At 37.4% G+C, this 21,065-nt stretch overlaps 1 protein-coding gene across 1 annotated transcript in view; it reads right to left on the minus strand.

Annotated features, from left to right (window-relative positions):
• Nucleotides 1-316: 316 nt before the first annotated feature.
• Nucleotides 317-21,065, minus strand: part of LOC132102782 (syndecan-2-A-like) — a 32,681-nt gene continuing 11,932 nt past the window's right edge. Inside the window, exons 2-5 of the mRNA XM_059507429.1 lie at nucleotides 5,422-5,533; nucleotides 2,822-2,982; nucleotides 2,362-2,494; nucleotides 317-1,437 (exon numbers count right to left, since the gene is read on the minus strand). Of these exons, the coding sequence (XP_059363412.1) occupies nucleotides 1,274-1,437; nucleotides 2,362-2,494; nucleotides 2,822-2,982; nucleotides 5,422-5,533 (570 nt within the window). The 3' untranslated portion in view covers nucleotides 317-1,273. The remainder of the gene's footprint in view (nucleotides 1,438-2,361; nucleotides 2,495-2,821; nucleotides 2,983-5,421; nucleotides 5,534-21,065) is intronic.

Consider the following 21,065-nt stretch of genomic DNA (forward strand, 5'->3'; position numbering starts at 1 on the left):
ACATGAAAAGAAGAGTAAAAATGAGCAGATGTGATTCACGTTATTAATCACCTTCTCTGTTAACAACACAGTTTGAGTCTTTGGAAAGTCAGAGACATTCAGCAGAATATGCTTGAGTCAGAACAATGGGAGAAATCTTTGCAAAAGCTGCTTCCGCATGAGGGATAATATTATGAAATAAAGAAAAATGGTCTTCATTATGGTTCCAGTCAACAGTGAACGTTGAAAATGTGCTGATTGAGAACAGTGTGGGCATAAAATCAGTGATACTGATGACTTTTACTGGGTAAATGATGTTAACCTGTCATAGAAGATCTTATTCTAATGACATTTCTTTCTTTTTTTTCAAGCATTGGGTAAGTGGGAATAGTTTCAACAAACAAAACGTTCTTGACCTTGATCAGCTGTTTTGTGCAATACAAACTTATTTTATCATTTAAGTTATTTTAATCATTTAAGTAAATTACTGCAATTTTATGAATTGTAATGCTGCAGACTTTCAGCCAAGTGCATTCAAGTACAACTGATTTTACTAAGAGCCTTTAACCTGCATGAGTGTTTGACCTGAAAAGAGAGAAAATAAACGAGTACAAGTATAGAACAATGTGTTCTTGGCTTCAGGCAAATTAGAATTTGAACTTTCAGGGACTTAACACTGAACCGACTACATAAGAAACATGATATAACAAAATACATTTAAACATTCCAAAAAAAAAAAAAAAACTAAAAATGTGATCTTTAAGTGATTCGATATCAGCCAGATGGAAATACAAACATTCATTTTGACTAAAGAACATAATGGCACAATCAAAGGGAGAAAAAACCCTTTACAAAAATGATGAGATGAAAATTAAGTTACTTCTAAAGTCCACACTGAGATATGTTACTGAAATGTAATCAGTGGGAAATTAAAGGTATCAGATTTAACCCAGGATTTATACCCTGGATTTGTCTTGTTCTTTAATAAAACGTACCTCTACTGTTACAAACTAGTCAATGACTAAAACCTGTGAGCAATGATTTACCTTCATCCACTGACAACTGTTTTCAAAAACCATAGAGAAACAATCTTTGATGTTTTTGATTCCAAAAAAAGAAAATACTGTACAAGCCCCGGTTGGCGTTCTGAAGCAAAATGACTTTATGTTACATTTTCAAATAAGTAAAGGTTCCCCCATAAAAATGTGTCCCCTTGATGAGCTACAGATCCACCATTACTCTTCTAGAGGAGTTGGTTGTCATAACAATGTTAATGTTGGCAATGATTGGTCATTCAGGCGTAGAACTCTTTACTCTGAGCCTTCTGGTAGGCAGAGCTAGGAGGCTTGCGCTCTCCAAGGTCGTAGCTCCCTTCGTCCTTCTTTCTCATACGGTAAACCAGAAGGAGGATGAGGAAGATGGCAAACAGGAAGCCAATCACTCCGCCGGCTATAACAGCTGCAACAAGAAAAAAGAGACCATGTCAAAAAATGTCTATTGTAAAGTCATATTCAAGTACACATCATATTCAAATGCTTCAACAAAAACTCACAGAAGCAAATCAAATGAATCAAAATATCAGTGAAATGTGACAACAATGGTCTGTCAGCTTACATAATTTATTAAAAATAGCTGAATGGTTTGGGGTGATACTACAATAATAGGTACTTTTGCTTACTTCAGAGGTGAAAAATCTATTTGATCTATATTATACTATTCTATTCTAATCTATTATTTTTTATGACAAATAATAATATCAATAATATTAAATCATGGATAAGCTTTGAACCTTCTAACACAACAAGACAAATAGCGGTACGTTAAAAATAAATAAACTAGTTATTTACCAAATTGGTCAATATTTATAAATTGTAATTTTGAGAAATTTTTCAGTTTATTATATTTCTAGTTTTTAAACTGGCACTCTGCTGCTTTTGCAGAAATATGAACTCATCACTTCTCATTTCCATCATAACCGAAAGTAAACTTATTTTGGAAAAAAATTACAATTATTCTGTAAAATGCATGCCATGATTTTTTTTTTTTTTTTTTAATGGTTCTACACATAAATACTAAATATATAAAAAATACTTAATATTAAAACTTAATTGCTTTAAGGTCTAAGGTCTAAGACAAATGTACAAAGCAGAATTTTCTTGATTTTTTGATATTTTAGTTGGTCTGGACTGAGGATGAGCCCAATACTGAGACCCTATAGCAAATTAACATTTAAATAGTCCATAAAATGAGATCAATTAAAACTATAATAATTGTGAAAATTTTAATTATTACATTTTTAAAGCATTTTTTTATCTTAATAGGCAGCTAAAAAGTTCCCCTAATTGAAGAATCACTCTTACATGTTGTTCATTTTGAACATACCTGCCAACACTTCTGTCCTTTGGAAGAGATTTTCTGTGCGAACCTCATGAAGCGGGTCAGCATCTTGTACAGCACTCGGTGAGCTGGTGGCTTCAACAGTGACCTGAGGCTTTTCTGTCTGATAGACAGAGATCTAATAAACAGTGAAAGAGGCAGAGAGAGAAAGACAGCTTAATATCCAAACTGCTGACACTTAAAAAAAAAAAACAGTTCAGCTTGTAGATAGTGTCGGAAAAAGTGAAGAGATTCAATAACGAGACTAAAGGATTCAACATAACAGTGATGTTCAGTAGAACTGTGAGGGACAGCAGGTCAGTGTAAGCGTCAAAAAGGGGCAATATCAAAATTATCACAAGTTGTCACAGTTTTGCAGGCTGTGCAGGTTTTCGGAGCAGTGGAAGTCAGCAAAAGCTTTGATAGTGTCAGAATCTTTATGACTGAAATGGACGAGCAATTGCACCTCTGGTCCGAAGTCTGAATCAATGAATGTGTCTATGCTGATGGATGACTCCAAGCTGGGGCTGCTGCTGTAGACGGGCTCCTGAGTGGACCCTGCTTTGAATTCTGGGTACCGCACAATTACCGTGGAAGTGTCTTCATCATCATCTGTGTCACTAGAACCTAAAGAGATGCGTGAGAAATAAAAAATTTTGATTAGAATTAAACAAAATAAAGTTTTCCTTATTTTCCAAGCATTTGATTGGCAGAGCACTGTCTTTTCACATATAAGTCAGCTTGTCTTTTTTGGGGGGGGTTGGTAATTTACTCTTTCTTGGAGCTACACTTGAGTGCCAGTAGGTGACGACAGGTGACACTATTTATGAGTGAGTTATTGGAATCGTTTACTTAATTGACTAGAGCTATGTTCCACTTCATCTTTTTAATGCAGCATTCTGTATACAGATATGCTAGGACTGTTTTAAAGAATCTGTTTTAAAGAATGTTTAAAAAAGAATTCATATATCAGAGTTGAGATGAGATGTTTGGGATGGGAGTAAATAAAACGCAATATATGGTGACGACCACAATCAAACTGCATTGTGGTATATTGAGCGGCCTGAAGTGTACAGTACACGTGAAGTAGACATGCTCCTTCTGTCAAAATCAAGGGGTCGAGGGTCTGCCCATATAAGCTTTCCTCGTCCACTTCATGAAGTGGAACGCACTGCAGAATGGCAGAAGTGTGAGTGTGGGTCTAAAAGTGAAGTTGAACATCATTCATGAACATCTCACTTCATGAGAGAGTCACTGAATAATTCACTTAACTGTTTCATTCAGAATGGGAACTATTGTCTATTGCTCTGGGATGCAAAACTGTTCATTCTGACACAGCAAAAAGTCACTGGCAATACTGTGCAAGACAATGCTTATTTTTGACAGCACTTTTACTTGTATGATGTTGCTTAAAGAGTGCATAGGCCTATATCTTATATCTTTAGTTTTATCTGGAGGTCTTAAACATAAGGACTTTTTTTACATTGATTCCCATTCACACATGTGTTTTTGTGTTCCTCTGTGCTGATTTTACATGCACCAGATGAACATGTTTGGGCACTGTGTTCGCACTTTGCATATTTTGTACCAATCACATTAAAAACGGTATCACATTAAAAAGCATCTCTAGATATTGCTTTATTTTCATTTCACAACCCTGCATCTCTCTTTTTTAAATGCAAAAATGCATTCTGTTTGAATGGCCTCTAGCAACATGTCTAGTAAACCTAAAACCAGCCTGATCATACAGGGTTCTCTTGAGATCATTATGCAACTAGTCATTTGTAAGTCAATTTTGAAAATATGAGATCTTGCTCATTTATGACGTTATGGTCTGATGGGACTATAATGGCCTGAGCGTTAGTTTCAATGCTCCAAACTTCTCTCTTTCTTGGAATTTCAGTTCTGTATAAATATAACCATGCAGAATGAATATGCACGATCAGCACAATTGTGCTTAAAGTGTTTCCAGGAGAGACAGATGAAATATATAACATTTATAAATATTTCAACCGTTCTCTCAATTTTGCACTGTAATTGTGCCAGGTACAAGGCACTGTGGTACAGCAGTAAGAGGTAGAGAAATGACTTATTAATAATGCAGAGTTTCTGTATGGAGCAGACATCTGCTGAGTGACCATGGTGGTCTTGGCTGAGCGCGTTTGACTGCAGGTGAAACATCTGTCTGCTCACAGGGTGGGCAACATTGTCTAGCAACCACCTAGCAGCCCTTCTATTAACAACATATCACACAACCTTTAGACACAACAACACTGGCTCTGTGGGTTGATTATAAATATTATTTAATGATTTTATAGTCCATAACTTAATAGGTAATGAGGTGATGAGGTGCTCTCCTAGAAGTCCATAACTTTGTACACTAGTAAGATGACTGAGAAAATGTACCAAATTGCAGCTTTAGTAGCATCGTAATAGCATTTTGTCTTTAATAATGATATAATAAACATTACTACTTTAATTAGACTAGGCTTGTTTGATTTTTTTTTATGAAGTATTACTCACTGGCACAATGCACGTGTGTTCTGGGTGGTTGCCAGGACATTTCTATGCAATTGCTAAGGTTTTGATTGGATTGCCTACAGATACCTGACCAAGTTAAAATAGCCATTCCATGGGTTTCGATAGCCCTGTTACAAATGGCACATTTAGTGTGTATTTGTGGACTTGAGGTGGTGTCGGTTGCATGCTAGTGTCCAGTCTTTTTTTATTAATGATATTGCATTTGTCATTTTAGGTTTCAGAAGGGTCCAAAGCAGACTACTACCCTGCATTAGTGCCACTTTGTCGTCAAAGTGTGGATTTTGAGGAGGAACACAAGGTGTCATGGTCCAGGGTTTGTGTACTGTATGTCTGATGATCTGTGCTGCTTTGCCAATCAGTTTGAGACTAAGTTGTTTGTAGAGACCATTTCCACCCCAATGTTAGGGGTTTGTTAAATAATAATCATAATATCATAATCGTAGTCTCTTGAGATAGGAGATGCCTCAAAATAGTAATAAAATTGACTATTTTAGAATCATTGGGAGTTATACAATCAATCCTTACCAGATCCTGAACCAGAAGTGAAGTCATCATCATCTAAAGGATAGTCACCAGACTGCTGGTCATCCAAATAGATGTCATCATTTAAGGCAGTGGACTTACCAGAGACCAGTACCTGCACAGGTAAACACAAGCAAAACATTCAGAGCCAAAACGTCCAATTTAATCACAAAAGTATCTGAAAATCTAATGAGCCTGCTTGAAAGAAAAATGTTTAGTCATTCACATACATATGAAATGACCTCAAAGAAATCATCACAGTTACAAAAAAGGTACACCACTCAAGTACCATTAACATATCAAATAAAAACTTATTTTTTCCCATTTCTAAACAACACAGAAGAAAATCTTCACTGACTTTGGTTTATGCTGAAGACATAAACAAAAAAAAAACTCCTGCCCAAGGTTCCTCCCACTTCTGTTTCCTTGGAAACAACCTCAAAGGAAAGTAATGTTTGATTCTCTTCCTCAGGAGAAAACTCTCTGGAAGCTCTATGACCCACTAAAACCGCGCTAAAAACCAATCTAAAAGTCAGCATCTGTCATTTCTCTACACATTGTGGAGGTTACAAAAGGTTTATCATTCTGAAGTAATACTTTAAGGTTGAGGTGGTTCAAATGGACAGACACGGTCAGCAAACAAATGCAAGAGTCTATCACTGTTGTCAAGAGAGATGGCCAATGGAATACTGAATATTTCCAAACTATCTATGACCCTTTATTTTTCGCCTTGTTGGTATCACATCCTCCAGTGACCTTGTCATGTCCCACAGACATTCACACTTGCTCGAGCTCAGCCTTGAACTTTTCCATCCATATTAAACCTTCAGCAAATCACAAATCATCACCAACAGGACCAGTCACATTAACAGCGGGCCACACTTTGAGCACCTATGTGAGATTGTATTTCTTATATTGTAGAAGGCAAACACTGAATTGAAGCATGGATATTGTCTGTAAGTGTGTGTACTTGATTAAAGTCGACAAAAGCGCCAATGGATCCGACAATGAGATTGGATAATACTCCAAGAACCTTTGTGTGTAATCCGAAACCTCTTATTCACCCGGATGATAAATAATGGCACTCAGGTGATAAGGTTAAAATTTATAGCGGTTACTCATGCAGGATAAAAACCCAGAAAGAACGAAGAGTTCGAATTCAAAGCCTGTAGAATAACAGGAGGCTGGAGCGGGTGTTGTTTTCAGAGGCACTGAGGGGGAGATTAAATGGGACTTGAAAGCCAATGGAAGACTAAATAAAGCCATAGAAGAGCCAGAGCCTGTGATCAGCCGTGGGTACCGTTTAGGACATCTCAAACATACATCAGCCTCTGTTTGACTCTTCACATTTTTCATAGTCTCCTGACAAAGCATAGGCTTTCATTAGGCATCATCGCTCACCGTGAAAGAGAACACACAGGAAGACGGGATACAAAAACCCTGTTTAACCTCGACAGCTTACAATAACTGAACTTGAGTGACGTAAGGGCTGTGTGTGAAAGCTAAGCTAAATGTCATCTCAGTGATCTAGAACATATTCATGTGAGCTTTAGACATATCTGCAAATATATAATGATTACATTATATTTTTATAATTAATTTTTTTTTTTTTTTTTTTTTAGTAGACAGGTTGCACTAACAGTGGATTTTAATGTGCATTGATGTTAGTCTGGACAGTCCGTAAGGAGCTATTTCTACCTGATCCAGATAATTCACTCAAAATGAAAACTCTGTCATCATTTATTCACCCTCATGTTGTTCAAAACCTGTATGACTTTCTTTCTTCTTTGGAACATAAAATAAAAATTTTAAAGAATGCAGAGAACAAAGCAACATTGGACCCCATTGACTTCGATTGAATGGACAAGAAAAACGTACATTTCTCAAAATATTTTTTTTGTTATACTGGTTGAAAGTCTCTTCACATCCAAATAGCAATCATTAAGTTAAGTAGTTTAAATTTATTTATCTGTATTTATATATTCTGTGGAAGGCATAGGACCAAGAAATGTACGTCCAATCAAAACGCTCGGTCCAAGCATTTTAAATAGCTTTACTACCTGCCTGTCAACGTATGTATCTGCATACTTCTGCGCACCCTGTTTGCGCAGACAGAAGACGTCATTACCACATTCACGCATGCTGTGCAAACAGAGCTAGAATGGCAGACAAACATCAACAACCCGGTCTTCCTTCTTGGCATTGTAGTACTTTTAAAGTTTTCTCGCTGGTTAATGACACATGATGTAGCCCAGCGGTTCCCAATTCCAGTGCTCGCTCACATATTTTACATGTCTCACTTAGTTAACACACCTGATTCAGATGACCAACTCGAGCTACGTGAATGAACTGTGTCCAATCCATGTGATCCCTACACCGTGTTCATTTCTCCCTACTCCCTGAGCAGGGGTTTCCTTCACTTCAGAACATGGACTGGAATTGTGAACCGCTGATGTAGCCTATTGTAGTAATGTTGTCTCTGGTATTCTGATCTGTGAGCATAAATGTATTCAGGGGGGCGTGGCTTTGGACAGCGATTGCAGGGAGGTTGGGAGGTTCCCTTTCAGTGCTATCAGGCTGATTTTCAAAGATCTCCTATTGTACCTTTAATGTTGTCAGTTGAATCAATCATGTGAATAATATTCCAGTTCATTCAGATGTTACAACATTAAGCACATTTTCAGCTTCATATGAAGCACATTTTACAATAGTACCGTTGAAAGCACATTTTTTTCCTTTTCACTTTCTCTTTCTTTTATTCCACATTTAGAACTTAATATTAAACATGGTAATTCAGCTTGTCTGAAAGTCACCGCCATGTGAACCAGAGTGGAATGTGAACCAATGAAGTTTCAACTTTAAGTTGCCATTAAATCTAATGTTTATTATTGGTTGACCTATATGTTTATAGAACCGAGTCCCCACCAAGCACTCACTCTTTATTGGCATCTATTGTTCCATGAAGAACATATAATATCTAGGGAACCTTTCCATTGCAAGTTCTTCATAGTGGAAAAGGTTCTTTATTAAAGGTTCTTTATTCAAGATTATTAAAATGTTCTTCACACCAATAATAAAAGGCATCTATTTAGAATTACTTTTGGAGCCTTTATTTAAAAAAATCAGTTTCAGCTGAATGTACAAAACAATATAGAACATTATTACTTCTGTTACATTACGACTACTGCCTATTTTAGCTAATCACACACAAATATCTAAATATAAAGCTCACACTTTATTTTAAGGTCCAGTTCTTGCTATTAACAAACCATTAACTATGACTTTTGCCTTGGATAAACTCCTAATTTGCTGCTTATTAATAGTTGTAGTTTAGGTTGTTGTTAAATTTAGGTCTTGGGTAGGATTAGGGATGTAGAATATGGTCATGCAGAATATGTGCTTTATACTGTAAGTACTAATAAACAGCCAATATATTAATAAAAGGCATAACTTAAATAGTGAGAATTGGTCCCTATACTAAATTGTTAACAATACAATAACTGTATAGATGGTACAAAAGTATAATTGCCAGAGCAACATTTGATTCATAACAATAGCACATTTATATTTTTTTAAGGTCAAATTCAACCACCATATCAAATCCTAAAATATTTCCAGCATACATTTTTTTCTCATTTTTCTATCATATCAAAGTGAGGGTCTCTGTTGCTTAATCCATCTTCCAGCGAGAACGATTTTGATCCCTGTGATTTTCACGCCCCTGAGTTTAATGAAAACTAGTTTAATGAATGGGTAACGTGATTTAGGAAGGTATCTGGAAATTCCTGGCATTTAATAGCATGGGAATGCTTGGAAAAGCTTCAGTCAAAATTGCTAAAGGGATGAAGGGACTAAAAAGTCACGAACTAAAAGACACTACTGCAGGTGGAGCAGTCAGATCTCAGATTTCAGGCTGAAGTCACTGTATTTTCTTTACTTTGAGGACAGCCATGAAAGAGTGAGAGAGACATAAGTGAGGAAAAGAGAAGGAGTGAGCGAGTGAAGTTTAGAGTGTGTTGGATAATATCTCTCATTCCAAAACAAACTCCTGTAAGCCATATGAAGGCGAGAGCCGCATTCCTAAGTTCCCGGACTGCAACACAAGTGCTGTATTGTGCGAGGGTCTGAGTCCCCCTCTTTCAGCCCGTGCCAATGATACAGCTGGACAGGAAACTCTGAAACTCCCAACCAACTCACTCTTCTCACTCTAACAGGCTTGCCAAGCAGCCAAGCACACTGTGTCTCTCTCTCTCAGCACACCGTCACCAACTCGTATGTTACAAACAGTGTACTGCCAGCTGTACGCAGCTGCCAAGTCACAGAGTTGAAAGCAGAGAGAAAGTACTGACACATATGCTGGATTTGGCAAGCAGAGGTCTTAAGTACATAAAAGGAAAACATTTACTGCTGACTGAAATTGAGGTGAATGATTCAAAGACAGGAAGCAAAGAGGCTAAGAAATTAGAATGCTGTCCATGGCAGCATTAAAAGGTCTAAATCTATATTGTAATTTAATATGATTTAATTTGCCCTTCACATGGAGAATGACAGTGATAGAGGCTAAATGCTAGTCTTCCAGGTGGCTCTGTCTGTTTCCACACCCTGTGAAAACTCAATTAATTAAGTCTAGTCAGGCTTCCCTCACAATCTTACCACAAGAGACACAGGGCAAAATACACAAATATGATAAACTGAGCTAGTGATTGTAAATGCAGCTATTTTTCTCTCAAGTCAACAACCTCTTGTAGAATGGGTGGTATATTCATAGACAGACTCAGTCTGGACTGAAAAGCAGCTCTTTCTGTTTGTCTAAATCACTAATGTTAGTCTTAATAGTAAAAATGTTAATCTGATGAATCTTATGAAGTCATAAATAAACTGTATAAGTGGCTGTATAAGTAACTGAGTGGCTGTGCACTTTAAATACACGTAAAGAGCCGGTTATACCTCAAACAAAAAGAAAAAGTGTGACATCATTTAGAACAAAATTTGAAACATCTTGCCAAAGCAAACTTTCCAGGAAAAGTTTGCTGGAGAGCTGCTTTATAGAAACTGAAGTTGTCATTCTAATTGAAAGCATCACAGACATCATTTTTTCATGCCAAATACTGTAAAGCTGCTTTTAAAGCAATCTTTTGTATAAAATGGTATATAATTAAACATGACATGACTTTACTTGACTGGAATGCCGAATTCCAGAGCTGAAATCAAAAATATACAAATACTATATCGCTACAATAAGATGTTTTCTTAACCTCTCTTTTCCATGTCAAAATTTTGTGTGTGTGTGTGTGTAAGAAAAAACATAACTTTGCAGTGAGTATATCAGGGTCTTGAGTGTACACATCTTTATACACCCGCTCATATATATATATATATATGAGCGTGTGTCTGTGTGTGTATATATTTTATATAAAAAATTTGTTTTATTATTTTTAAATGGATTCAATTTGCAGGAGTCACACTACATGAAATTTTACAACATGAACTAACATTTTCCAGGGGTTAAGAGTGTTTGTTTAAAAGCAGGGTATATCATTGTGGTGGTCTTAATTATCATAAAAATAGTAAGTCAGGAATGCACATAAACTGCCTAACATAAAAGAGCACTGGCTATAGAGTCTAACAGGCTTATAAGCAAAGAAGATACAGCAAAGAAGAGAAAAAACTACCAGTTTAGAGACTGAATTGAAGACATTGAATACGCAAGACAAAGCAGGGTTTTTTTTGCTGCTGGTAAAGCTGAAGCTTACACTGCCAGCCTTATATGATTTTTACACTCCGAACGGCCCCTTTACACATTCCCGACTGCATTCGGTTCCCTTAATATAATCTCAATATGAAGCATACTGCTGTGTTTCTTTTGAAATTCCTCTCCATGCCCTTGAGGCCTGGCTGTGTAATTTCACATAGTCTGCTGCTCCGGTCCAGCTGCAGGAAAATGTGGTGTGCTTTCCTAGTTCAGACTGACACCTATTGCACAATGATGCCATAAGGCCACCATCTTTCCTGATGGAAAACACAGACAGAGCCTACATCTGCTGTGGTTCTCTCTGATCAGAGGTACAGAGCAGATTACCTGTCGACACAAAGCTAAATCCAGTGTGACCTCAGTTGTCTGCTTCACTTTAATGAACTGACATACAGTACTTTAGAGCTGTAATCGGGCCTTAAAAGTTAGGCCCGACAGGACCCGAGCCTGACAGGTTTTGGCCCGAGCCCGACAAGTACATTTTGATTGACAGCTTTTTAAAAGCCTGAACCCGTTTACAGCCCGACATTATTCAAATGTGCGCGCGCACACAGCTCTTTTGCCTTTTGTCAAGAATGAGTCATTTATACATGTTTTAACATAATTTATTCATAACTAACGTAGACTAGACCACTTGGAAGTTGGAATAAAGAAATAAAATAATTCCTCTGTGAAATCGTAACATCGGGTTCAGTTCATCCCGTCGGGTTCAGGCAAAGATCTTCAGCTCTACAGTACTGTACTTCAAGATTGACCTATGAGGTTGCATTTAACCTGTAAGTTGCATATTGCAGTCTGTAATAGCTAATTAGCTGAAAATATACTTAAAGGGGACATCAGATGCAAAATTCACTTTGCATTTAATGTGTCTTAGCAGTGTGTGAACACAACCACACTACATTGATAAAAATTAATTCACTACTTTCTCTTTAATCCCCAAAAAACTTTAACAGTCTCAATTATCAAACTGTTTTGATTTTCTGAGTAATATGACGTCAAATTGCACAATCCCTGCCAACGACCACTGACTAAAAACTTCAAATTCAAGGATGTTCATGATCCAGCTGCACCTCAAGAAGAAATCAGTCTTGGGGAGAGCAGAGCTCATTAGCATTTAAAGAGACATGCACCGAAACGGTTTGCTGTGTTCAGAGCTGTGTTTGACAAGGTAAAAAGGGTGTTGTTTTACATGACCACAGAGGAATTTTAACCAAAATATTTTGCAGACATTTCAAGCCTCTAAAGAATCATACCAACAAGTGGAAAGTGGCCATCCGATGTCCTCTTTAAAGGTTTTACCCACTGCGATTAACCCTGGGTTAACACTGTTTTTTACCCCCAGGCCACTTTTAACCTTGGGTTAAGCAATCTTTCACACTTTTAATACTGAATGGGGCTTAGCACTGGTTTTTCCTCTGGGTAATGAAGCCTTGATAAGCCTTTAAGCCTTAAAAACTGGAAATAAGTTTGAATTATTGAACTTTTAGTTCCATCGTCCTGGAAATCAGTGGGTTTTATGAATGAGTTTTTTGTTAAATACCTGAAATAGGAGTCTTGTCCACACTATACTGGTGTTGTGCTATTCACTTTCACACTGTTGCTAAAGATGTGTTACTTTTTACACTCTTCATACTGCAATTCTGCAAAGATGCCGGAAAATGTAGTGCAAAGTAGTGTAGTCCTGCAGCTAAACATATAATGAATGCATCAGTGAACTGTGAGATATTTTAATAAATAAAAATTATCCTGCCAGAAGAATTTCATGAAAACGTATTGTGTCTGTTCCTTCTGTATCATCTCAGTGAGCATTTGTGAGGTTTTATGCATGCGCATTTTTGCAGAGTTTTCGATGTTTCTTCTAGGTTTTCTGATATTTCAAACAAACATGCACCTAAATGCTTCAAACTGTGCAAACAAAACAAACTGTGTTTGGTTGTTCTCCATGTCAGTCTGATTGCTCTAGACAGCAGGAAGACAGGAAAATAATAAATTGCAAAGTGAACCAGACTTTATACCGATAATCAATCTACATGTACTGTATGTGTAAGCAGTGCACTAAATCCACACTGTTACTTAGGGATGCATGGCAATGTTCAAATGATTGATCACAATAATTAGTTTTTTTTTAATACATATATAATTACAATTATTAATCACGATTATTGTCATTTCAATTATTTATTTATTTTTTGTCATATAAGCACAAATCGAGAGAAATACAAACTGTTTTTTTTTCACAAATTTAGTTGCACGAGGAAAACTGCAGAAGAAAACAGACCAACTGTAATTAAAATGGGGGTGGTGTTGGCACAGTGGATAAGACACATGCCTTTGGTGTGAGAGACCTGGGTTCAAATCCACTGTGAGACACCAATGTGTCCCTGAGCAAGACACTTAACCCCCTAGTTGCTCCAGAGGTGTGTGACCTCTGACATATGTGGCAATTGTAAGTCGCTTTGGATTAAAGCGTCAGCTAAATGTAAAATTTCGTCTTGTCGTGGCTCACTGGGAGGGCGGCATTATGGGGAACGGCGGTGTGGGAGAACCAAGATCCATGCTGTGCCTCGTTCCAGACACTCGCCACGGAGATGAAGCGGGTGTTCGATCGGGCCGTCGCCGGGAGAGAGGCGGCTAGAAAGCTGGCTGAACTGCGGCAAGGAGAGGGATCTGTGTCGGACTTCTCCATTGAGCTCCGCACCCTAGCAGTAGAGTGTCATTGGAACGAGGAGGCACAGTGGGACATATTCCTGCATGGGCTGGCTGACCACGTCCAGAAGGAGATCTACGCCATGGACCTTCCGACCTCGCTCAACGGACTCATCGAGCTAGCACTCAGGGTAGATGAGCCCAGCCCCCTCTACGATCATGAGCCCATGCAGGTAGGGCGAGCTCGGCTTTCCCGGGAGGAGAAAGAATGCCGGAGATCCCTGGGCCTTTGCCTCTACTGCGGGGGGGCCGTTCATCACGCCTACATCTGTCCGCTAAAAGGCCAAGCCCGGTAGTAAGCATGAGGCTACTATCGGGTGGGATCTCCTCCGAGAAGAGCTCATCTACATATTCCCTCCTCCCGATAAGACTGAGATGGTCAGCACACACTCATGACACTCAAGCACTTCTGGACTCCCGGGCTGAGGGTAATTTCATGGACTACGCACTTGCACAACAACTTCAGATTCACTTCAAACCACTCACACACAGGATCGCTGTTCACGCCCTCAATGGCCAAAGACTAACCGTCATTTCACTCACGACTGAAGACATCAACCTCATCACGTATGGCAACCACTCCGAAACCGAAAATTTAGGATGCACTTGGCCGAAAACCGAAACTGAAGCCGAAAATGGCTTCTTTTAAAAACGTATATATATATATATATATATATATATTGCTTGGATTTAATGGATCTGAATTGAAAAATCACAATATAATAATCAAACTTTTATTAACAGTTACATAACAAAACATAAAATATTTTTTACAATAAATATAAATAATAATTATTCTTCAAGTTTTATGTTCCATCAAATAAAATAGTTTTTTTTAAAATTGTGCAAAAAAAATCAACAATTTTGGAGATTTTTGCAGAACAAATGTTACATATTGCAACTTTGGTGTCCTCTCGTATAGGGCTGTCACTTTTGTGAAAAAAAAATCCTGTTCGATTTTTGAGACATAGGCAAAGTGTTCATTGAATCGTTAGTAAATTGCCTATATTTGGCGTTGATCCGTTTTTCAACGCCAAATATAGGCAAATCCACCGACAACTAAACAGGCATTAGGAGGACGTAAAGAGGACGCTTGAGACGCGCACAAGTCAGCAATGTGGACTGGCATAACATCAATGAAAAACATTACTGAAGGCTACATTGATATTATGCACTAATAGGCTCTGTGTGTGTGTGTGTGTGTGTGTGTGTGTGTGTGTGTGTGTGTGTGTGTGTGTGTGTGTGTGTGTGTGTGTGTGTGTCAGAACCTGCAGTTGCTGTGTGATGCGCGTTCGCTGCGAGCGTATAGTGACGAGCTGGACGCGCTCCGAGAGAAGGCCGTTAAAATCGATTCCCTGTTTTCGTTTTCGAAACTTGTGTTGGTTGGTCCGATCGATTGTGCAGCTTTTGTGACAAGCTTTTTTTGATTGTGACAGCCCTTTGACATGCTTAATCTTTGATAGGCAGACGCGTGATAACAGCTCGACCGTGAGTGAAACCTAAGCGCTTGCTCACGGATGGGAGGGGCGGGTGACATTCATTTTCGGTTTACGTTTTCGGCTGTTTTTTTTTTATTTCGGCCCGAAACCGATAATGCTATTTCGGCCGAAAATTTTCGGCGGCCGAAATTTCGATGCACCCCTACTGGCAACTGCGTACCGTTTTGGCCTGGAGTAAAAAATGTCATGAGTCTTGTCTTGTGTCTGCCTGTCCGTCTGTTTCTGTGTCTGTGTTTCAGGAGGAAGCAGTGGATTTGTCTAACGTGACTGCGGAGTACCTCGACCTGAAGGAAGTGTTCAGTAAGTCTTGTGCTGCTTCTCTCCCTCCGCATCGTCCCTATGACTGTGCCATAGACTTACTGTCAGGTAAGACTCCGCCTAAGGGCGAATTATATTCACTCTCTGTTCCAGAGAGGGAGGCTATGGAGAAATATATTTCTGATTCTCTAGCTTCGGTATTCATCTGCCCTTCTTCTTCTCCAGTTTTTTTCACCACATAGAATAATGCTGTGTGTTACAATGCAAGATAACAAAAACGGCGTTACGTAATTTAATTACTAAATGAATGTAACTGTAATTAGTTACAGTTACTAAGAAAAAATGATTAATTAAATTACAGTTACTTTTGAAAATTTTAACGATTACAAAGGGGATTACATTTGAATATTTACACATCCTCATACAGCTTATTTCTTTCCCAAATTGCACTAAGACATATGGCCCATAATCTCCGCGATGCGGAAAACACAGTCTGGTTCGTAGAATCCAGTCATAAAAACGGAACGCCTAACGCGGACGGAATATGCCACATTTTGGAAGAATAAATCAAAAGTAGGTCAGTAGCTACACTTAAATCAAAATGCGATATGGGAGTGTCTGTGAATATTGAGCTGCAAAATGACAATCTATGAATCCAGCACTTTCTGCGTGTCTGTGGAAACCTGGCACTGACTGGCCATCGGGAGAACCAGGACAATTCCCTGTGGCCTGGCAGATTTGGCCCGCTATTTTAATATTGTTATTGTATTGCACGCCAAATGTACTAAAGTGAATATTTCCGAATCCGCCATTCAATAAATAAATTTCTAATAAATCATGGATCGGTTAGTCGTGACTGACAATGGTTGGGCGCGCGCGCTCTCCGCGCCTCCGCCAAACGGTTTGGATCAGACTCCAAGTAATCAATACGAGAGAGAGAGAGAGAGAATAGAGTGGACTGTGGAAGCACACAGCTGGAGCAGAGAAGCGAAAATCTTCAGTATTAAAGTCATGAGAGGATGGATGGATAATGGAAGTGAAGGTGCAGTTCAGGAGAGAACTCTAAATTATATTGCATGTCCCCAACCTAAGGATTTAAATCTTTTTCATGTCAGGTCCATACACAAAATAGGGTTGTCAATGTGTTGTGGGTGTATGAGTGTGAGATTTCCCAGCCTAATTTTTGAACACAAACATAATCTCTAGAACAGCTGTGAGTCACTTCATGAGCATTTTACTTATTTTGAGAAACTATCATCATACAAAGAGACAGCAGTGTTTCAAAGACGCCAACGTTTCAGGAGTTTAGTACAGAAAATATAACACATGCTTATTAGATAACCGTGTTTGAGTTGATGTATATGCTTGTATTTTTTTATTAACAATTTTTTCCCCAAACCATTGTTAGATTACAGTGTTTCCTGTACGCAAAGATTTGGTTTCAAAAACATTATCTATAAACTATTTCTTTAGATTTTAAATCAGCATTGAACTTCAGATCAATCACAAAGTAAAATGCAGTACTAAAGTGATTTTGTGGTGGATGTGTTCACATGTGATAATCTTAGTTCAAGTGATGAAGGATGGTGGAAGTCTGACAGTATTGAGCACTAATTTAAGGTTACACCTGCATGGTTTAAATGTTTGAAAATGACTTACAGTTGCAAAAAAACATTCATTAGAAATTTAGAAAAGTAATCAAAAAGAACTCAAAAGTAATTAGTTACATTACTTTATTAAAGTAATTAAAAAGTTACACTACTATTACATTTTAAATAGGGTAACTTGTAATCTGTAACCTATTACATTTCCAAAGTAACCTTCCCAACACTGGTCAAAAACAGCTCTTTTCAGAGCAAGCAATTTTGTAGCACTTTCCTAAGATCGGCTCGATTTGAGAAAGGTCATGTCATTATGTTCATATTGTCACGGGAGGAGCACAAGACAGACACAGTGGGCGTGGCGTCAGGCCTCGGAGAGGCTTTTATTAGGGTTCGTGTTGGTCGGGCAGTGTTCATGGAGGAAGGGTCCAGGTAAGGGGCGGAGTCCGGCGGCCGCACGCACTCCCCTATTCGGTCCCAATCAGGGAGGAGGCAGCTGACTCGTCACAATATATATTAAGGGACACTGACACAGGTGACACCAAGAAGCAAGTTCTCTATACAGTTTGCGGTATACTGTGTCAGTTTTCAACACAGTTATAGTCTAGTTATGCAAGAAAACCGATTATAAACTAAACAATTGTTAGTTCCCTCAGACTGATTTTTTGTTTTAGCATCTAGGAGAAACAATCAAGGAAAACTCAAATTATAAATAGGAATTTCCTAAGATGGACAAGCAGTTAGTGCCAGATATTGACCTCATATGCAAATAATGCTAGGTTAGAAAGGTGTAAAGTCTTCAGTTAAAGTATTAGAAGATGTATACATGCTTTTTACATGCTTAAAAGTGGTGGTAATGTTATTCATCTAACTGCCAGATTTCTCTTTCAGAAAGTATTCTCAGCGTATTCCATTTTTCAAGCCATTTCTTCATTAAATGTCACATTCAAACTGCAAGATGATACTAAAGGACAAGACATTCAATAGAAACATCTGAGGCATTCACTTTTATATTAAGTTTCAAAATGAATATGAATCAATTTTACAGAAGAAGAAAAAATATGAAAGAAGAGAAGAAGAAAAATCAAGAGCAAATAATAAGACACTGTGTAATGTCTATTGGCTAACGAGCTGAATGTGCTGAAAAATACAGATGTTTTTCTGTCTGCTCATGTGTGCATAGACAAAAAAAATTGAACAACAAGACACCAAATTAAAGGAGAAAGAAACCTTGAAATGGAAAGGAAAAAAAAACAGTTTTAATGTTTCTCTGTGGCGAATAAATGATAACTGGCTGAAAAGCTAATGAACAGTAAAAAGACAAAGAACAGTCCTGTTATTACATTTAGACCTTATTATATTCAAATTTACAAAATGAACAAAGTAAACAAGTTACAAAAAAAAGTACACCTTGTGAAAAGAAGTGCACTTCAACATAATTTTAAAAATGAATCCTCATTTCCAAAAATGAAAAATAATATACTTTAAGAGAATATATTTAAAGGGATAGTTCACCCAAAAATGGAAATTACCCCATGATTTACTCACCCTCAAGCCATCCTAGATGTATATAACTTTCTTTTTTCAGTCGACTCCAATCATAGTTTTATTAAAAATTCCCTTGCTCTTCCGAAATTTATAATGGCAGTGAATGGGTGTTTTTTTTTCTTTTTTTTTTTTTTTTTATAGTCCAAAAGAAGTCCAATAATGCGTAACCATCCATCATAAAAAGAGTCCCACATGGTTCCAGGGGGTTAATAAAGGCCTCCTGAAGTGAATTGATGTGTTTTTTTTCTTAGAGAAATTTCCATATTTAAAACTTTAGAGATAGTGGCGTTCCAGCGGATGATGTATTAAACAAAAGTACTTTTAAGTAAAATTCTTAATTTGAGATTATTACAGTGCACTTTTCAAAAGTATTCTTAAAGTGGCCCCTTTATTAAATTAATATTATATTAATATTATATTGTCTGAAAATGCACATTCAATACAATAAACCACACATAGCTACTGTGTTTCATGGACTAAAACCTTGTTGTTCACACTACTGTAGCTGTCACCCCTGAAGACTGACTGGTGATTTGTGGCCTGTGTGCATGTGTCAGGCATCCAGAGCTCCGGTAATGATCAGGTCTACTGGACAGTGTGAGAACACAGCTGTGGCCGTGACATTAACCCCAACCGGCTGAGCTTTCAACGCACAAATGATATAACGCCTGGCCAGCTGCAGAGATTTAAACTTACAGAGTAACAACACTCACACTTCACCGCACATACACAATAACATTCACCAGGTTGCCATAGCTGTCCAGAATAAGCTGGATGGAAAGTGGGAACCAGGATGAATACCGTCCATTCAGACTGCAGACATGTCTGGTATTCCTAAAATGCCTTCACAAATACAGGTACTGTCGGGAGTGGATGGGGTAAAGGAGTGAAGCAAACAGAACGAGAAAAATGAAGGGATGGAGAGAAGGTCTGTAGGAGAAAGAGGGAAAAATAGAGGGTACACAAAAAAGAATGGAAAATTTTAAAATAAGGTCTTTTTTTGTATTTTAAAAACGGTCAGGGAATGACTGACTGAATGGATATATGGCTTATAATTAAACTTGGTTAACAGGGTTGAATGGTTGATGGATGAAATCAACACTACAACACATGTAGAAAATGTTTGTGGAAAATTTACACAAAAACAAGGTTGCATGCAAAATGTGGGAGATTGATTAATAAAAAAAATTTGTATTGTTTTGTATGGAGCCCAGCACATGACATGCAAGTAAATTGTACAACCAATTTACTAATTCGTTCCCTCAATTTATAAATCGTGTGAACGATTTAGCAAATCAAGGTAACAATTAATACATCATGTGCACAATTTATAAATCGAGGGAATAAATTAGTAAATTGTGCGCACAATTTATAAATCAAGGGAATGTAATAGTAAATTGTGCATACGATTTAGCCTACAATTTTTTTTTTTTTTTTTTCTGCATGCCATTTGTGGGGCTCCATAGTTTTGTTTTCAATGTCAGTTTAATAGATTATGTCATTGCATGACTGTTGGTTAAGCTAAGACAGTAAAGACCTCTGGCATTGGACAGACCAAAATCACTTGGATATTTTTTTTTAGGAATTGATATTGTTTAATTTTACATTAGATAATAGCTTATCTAACATACACTATTGTTTATTGGTTTTGGGGTCAGCGTTTTGTTTTAAGAACGTAATATTTTATTCAGCAAAGATGTATTTGATTAAAATTGATCAAAAGAGACAGTAATGACATTTATGATGCTACGAAAGATTCCAAAGAAAAAAAGTATCATTGTTTCCACAGAAATATTAAGCAGAACACAAATAAGCATATAAAATGATTTTTGATGAATCATGTGACAATGAAGACTGAAGTAATGGCTGCTTTGCCATCACAGAAATAAATTACATTTGAACGTATATTAAACATAAAACAGTTATTTTACATTGTAATAATATTTCACAATATTACTGTTTTTACTTTTTGAACAAAGAAATGCATTAAAACTTTCAAATCTTACCAACCCCAAACTTTTAACTGGAGCAGTGTTTCTAGTAGTTATCACAATAATAATCCTTGAATATGCGCCTCTATTGCCTTAAAAATGTAATGGAACCTCAAACTTTACTCTATTAGTGGAAAGTGGGATGAGCTCGACATGGCATGAGTTTATATCCCTATATTAATCTAGACTGCTGAGTTATACTGAAGAAAAGTGAAAAAATTACAGTTAAATAGCATGTGTGGTCTTCTGCATCTGGAGGACAGGTGGAAACACACAGATACTGTCATAAAGA

This window comes from Carassius carassius, chromosome 24 (genome assembly GCF_963082965.1).
Source record: "Carassius carassius chromosome 24, fCarCar2.1, whole genome shotgun sequence".
NCBI classification, from domain to species: Eukaryota; Metazoa; Chordata; class Actinopteri; order Cypriniformes; family Cyprinidae; genus Carassius; species Carassius carassius.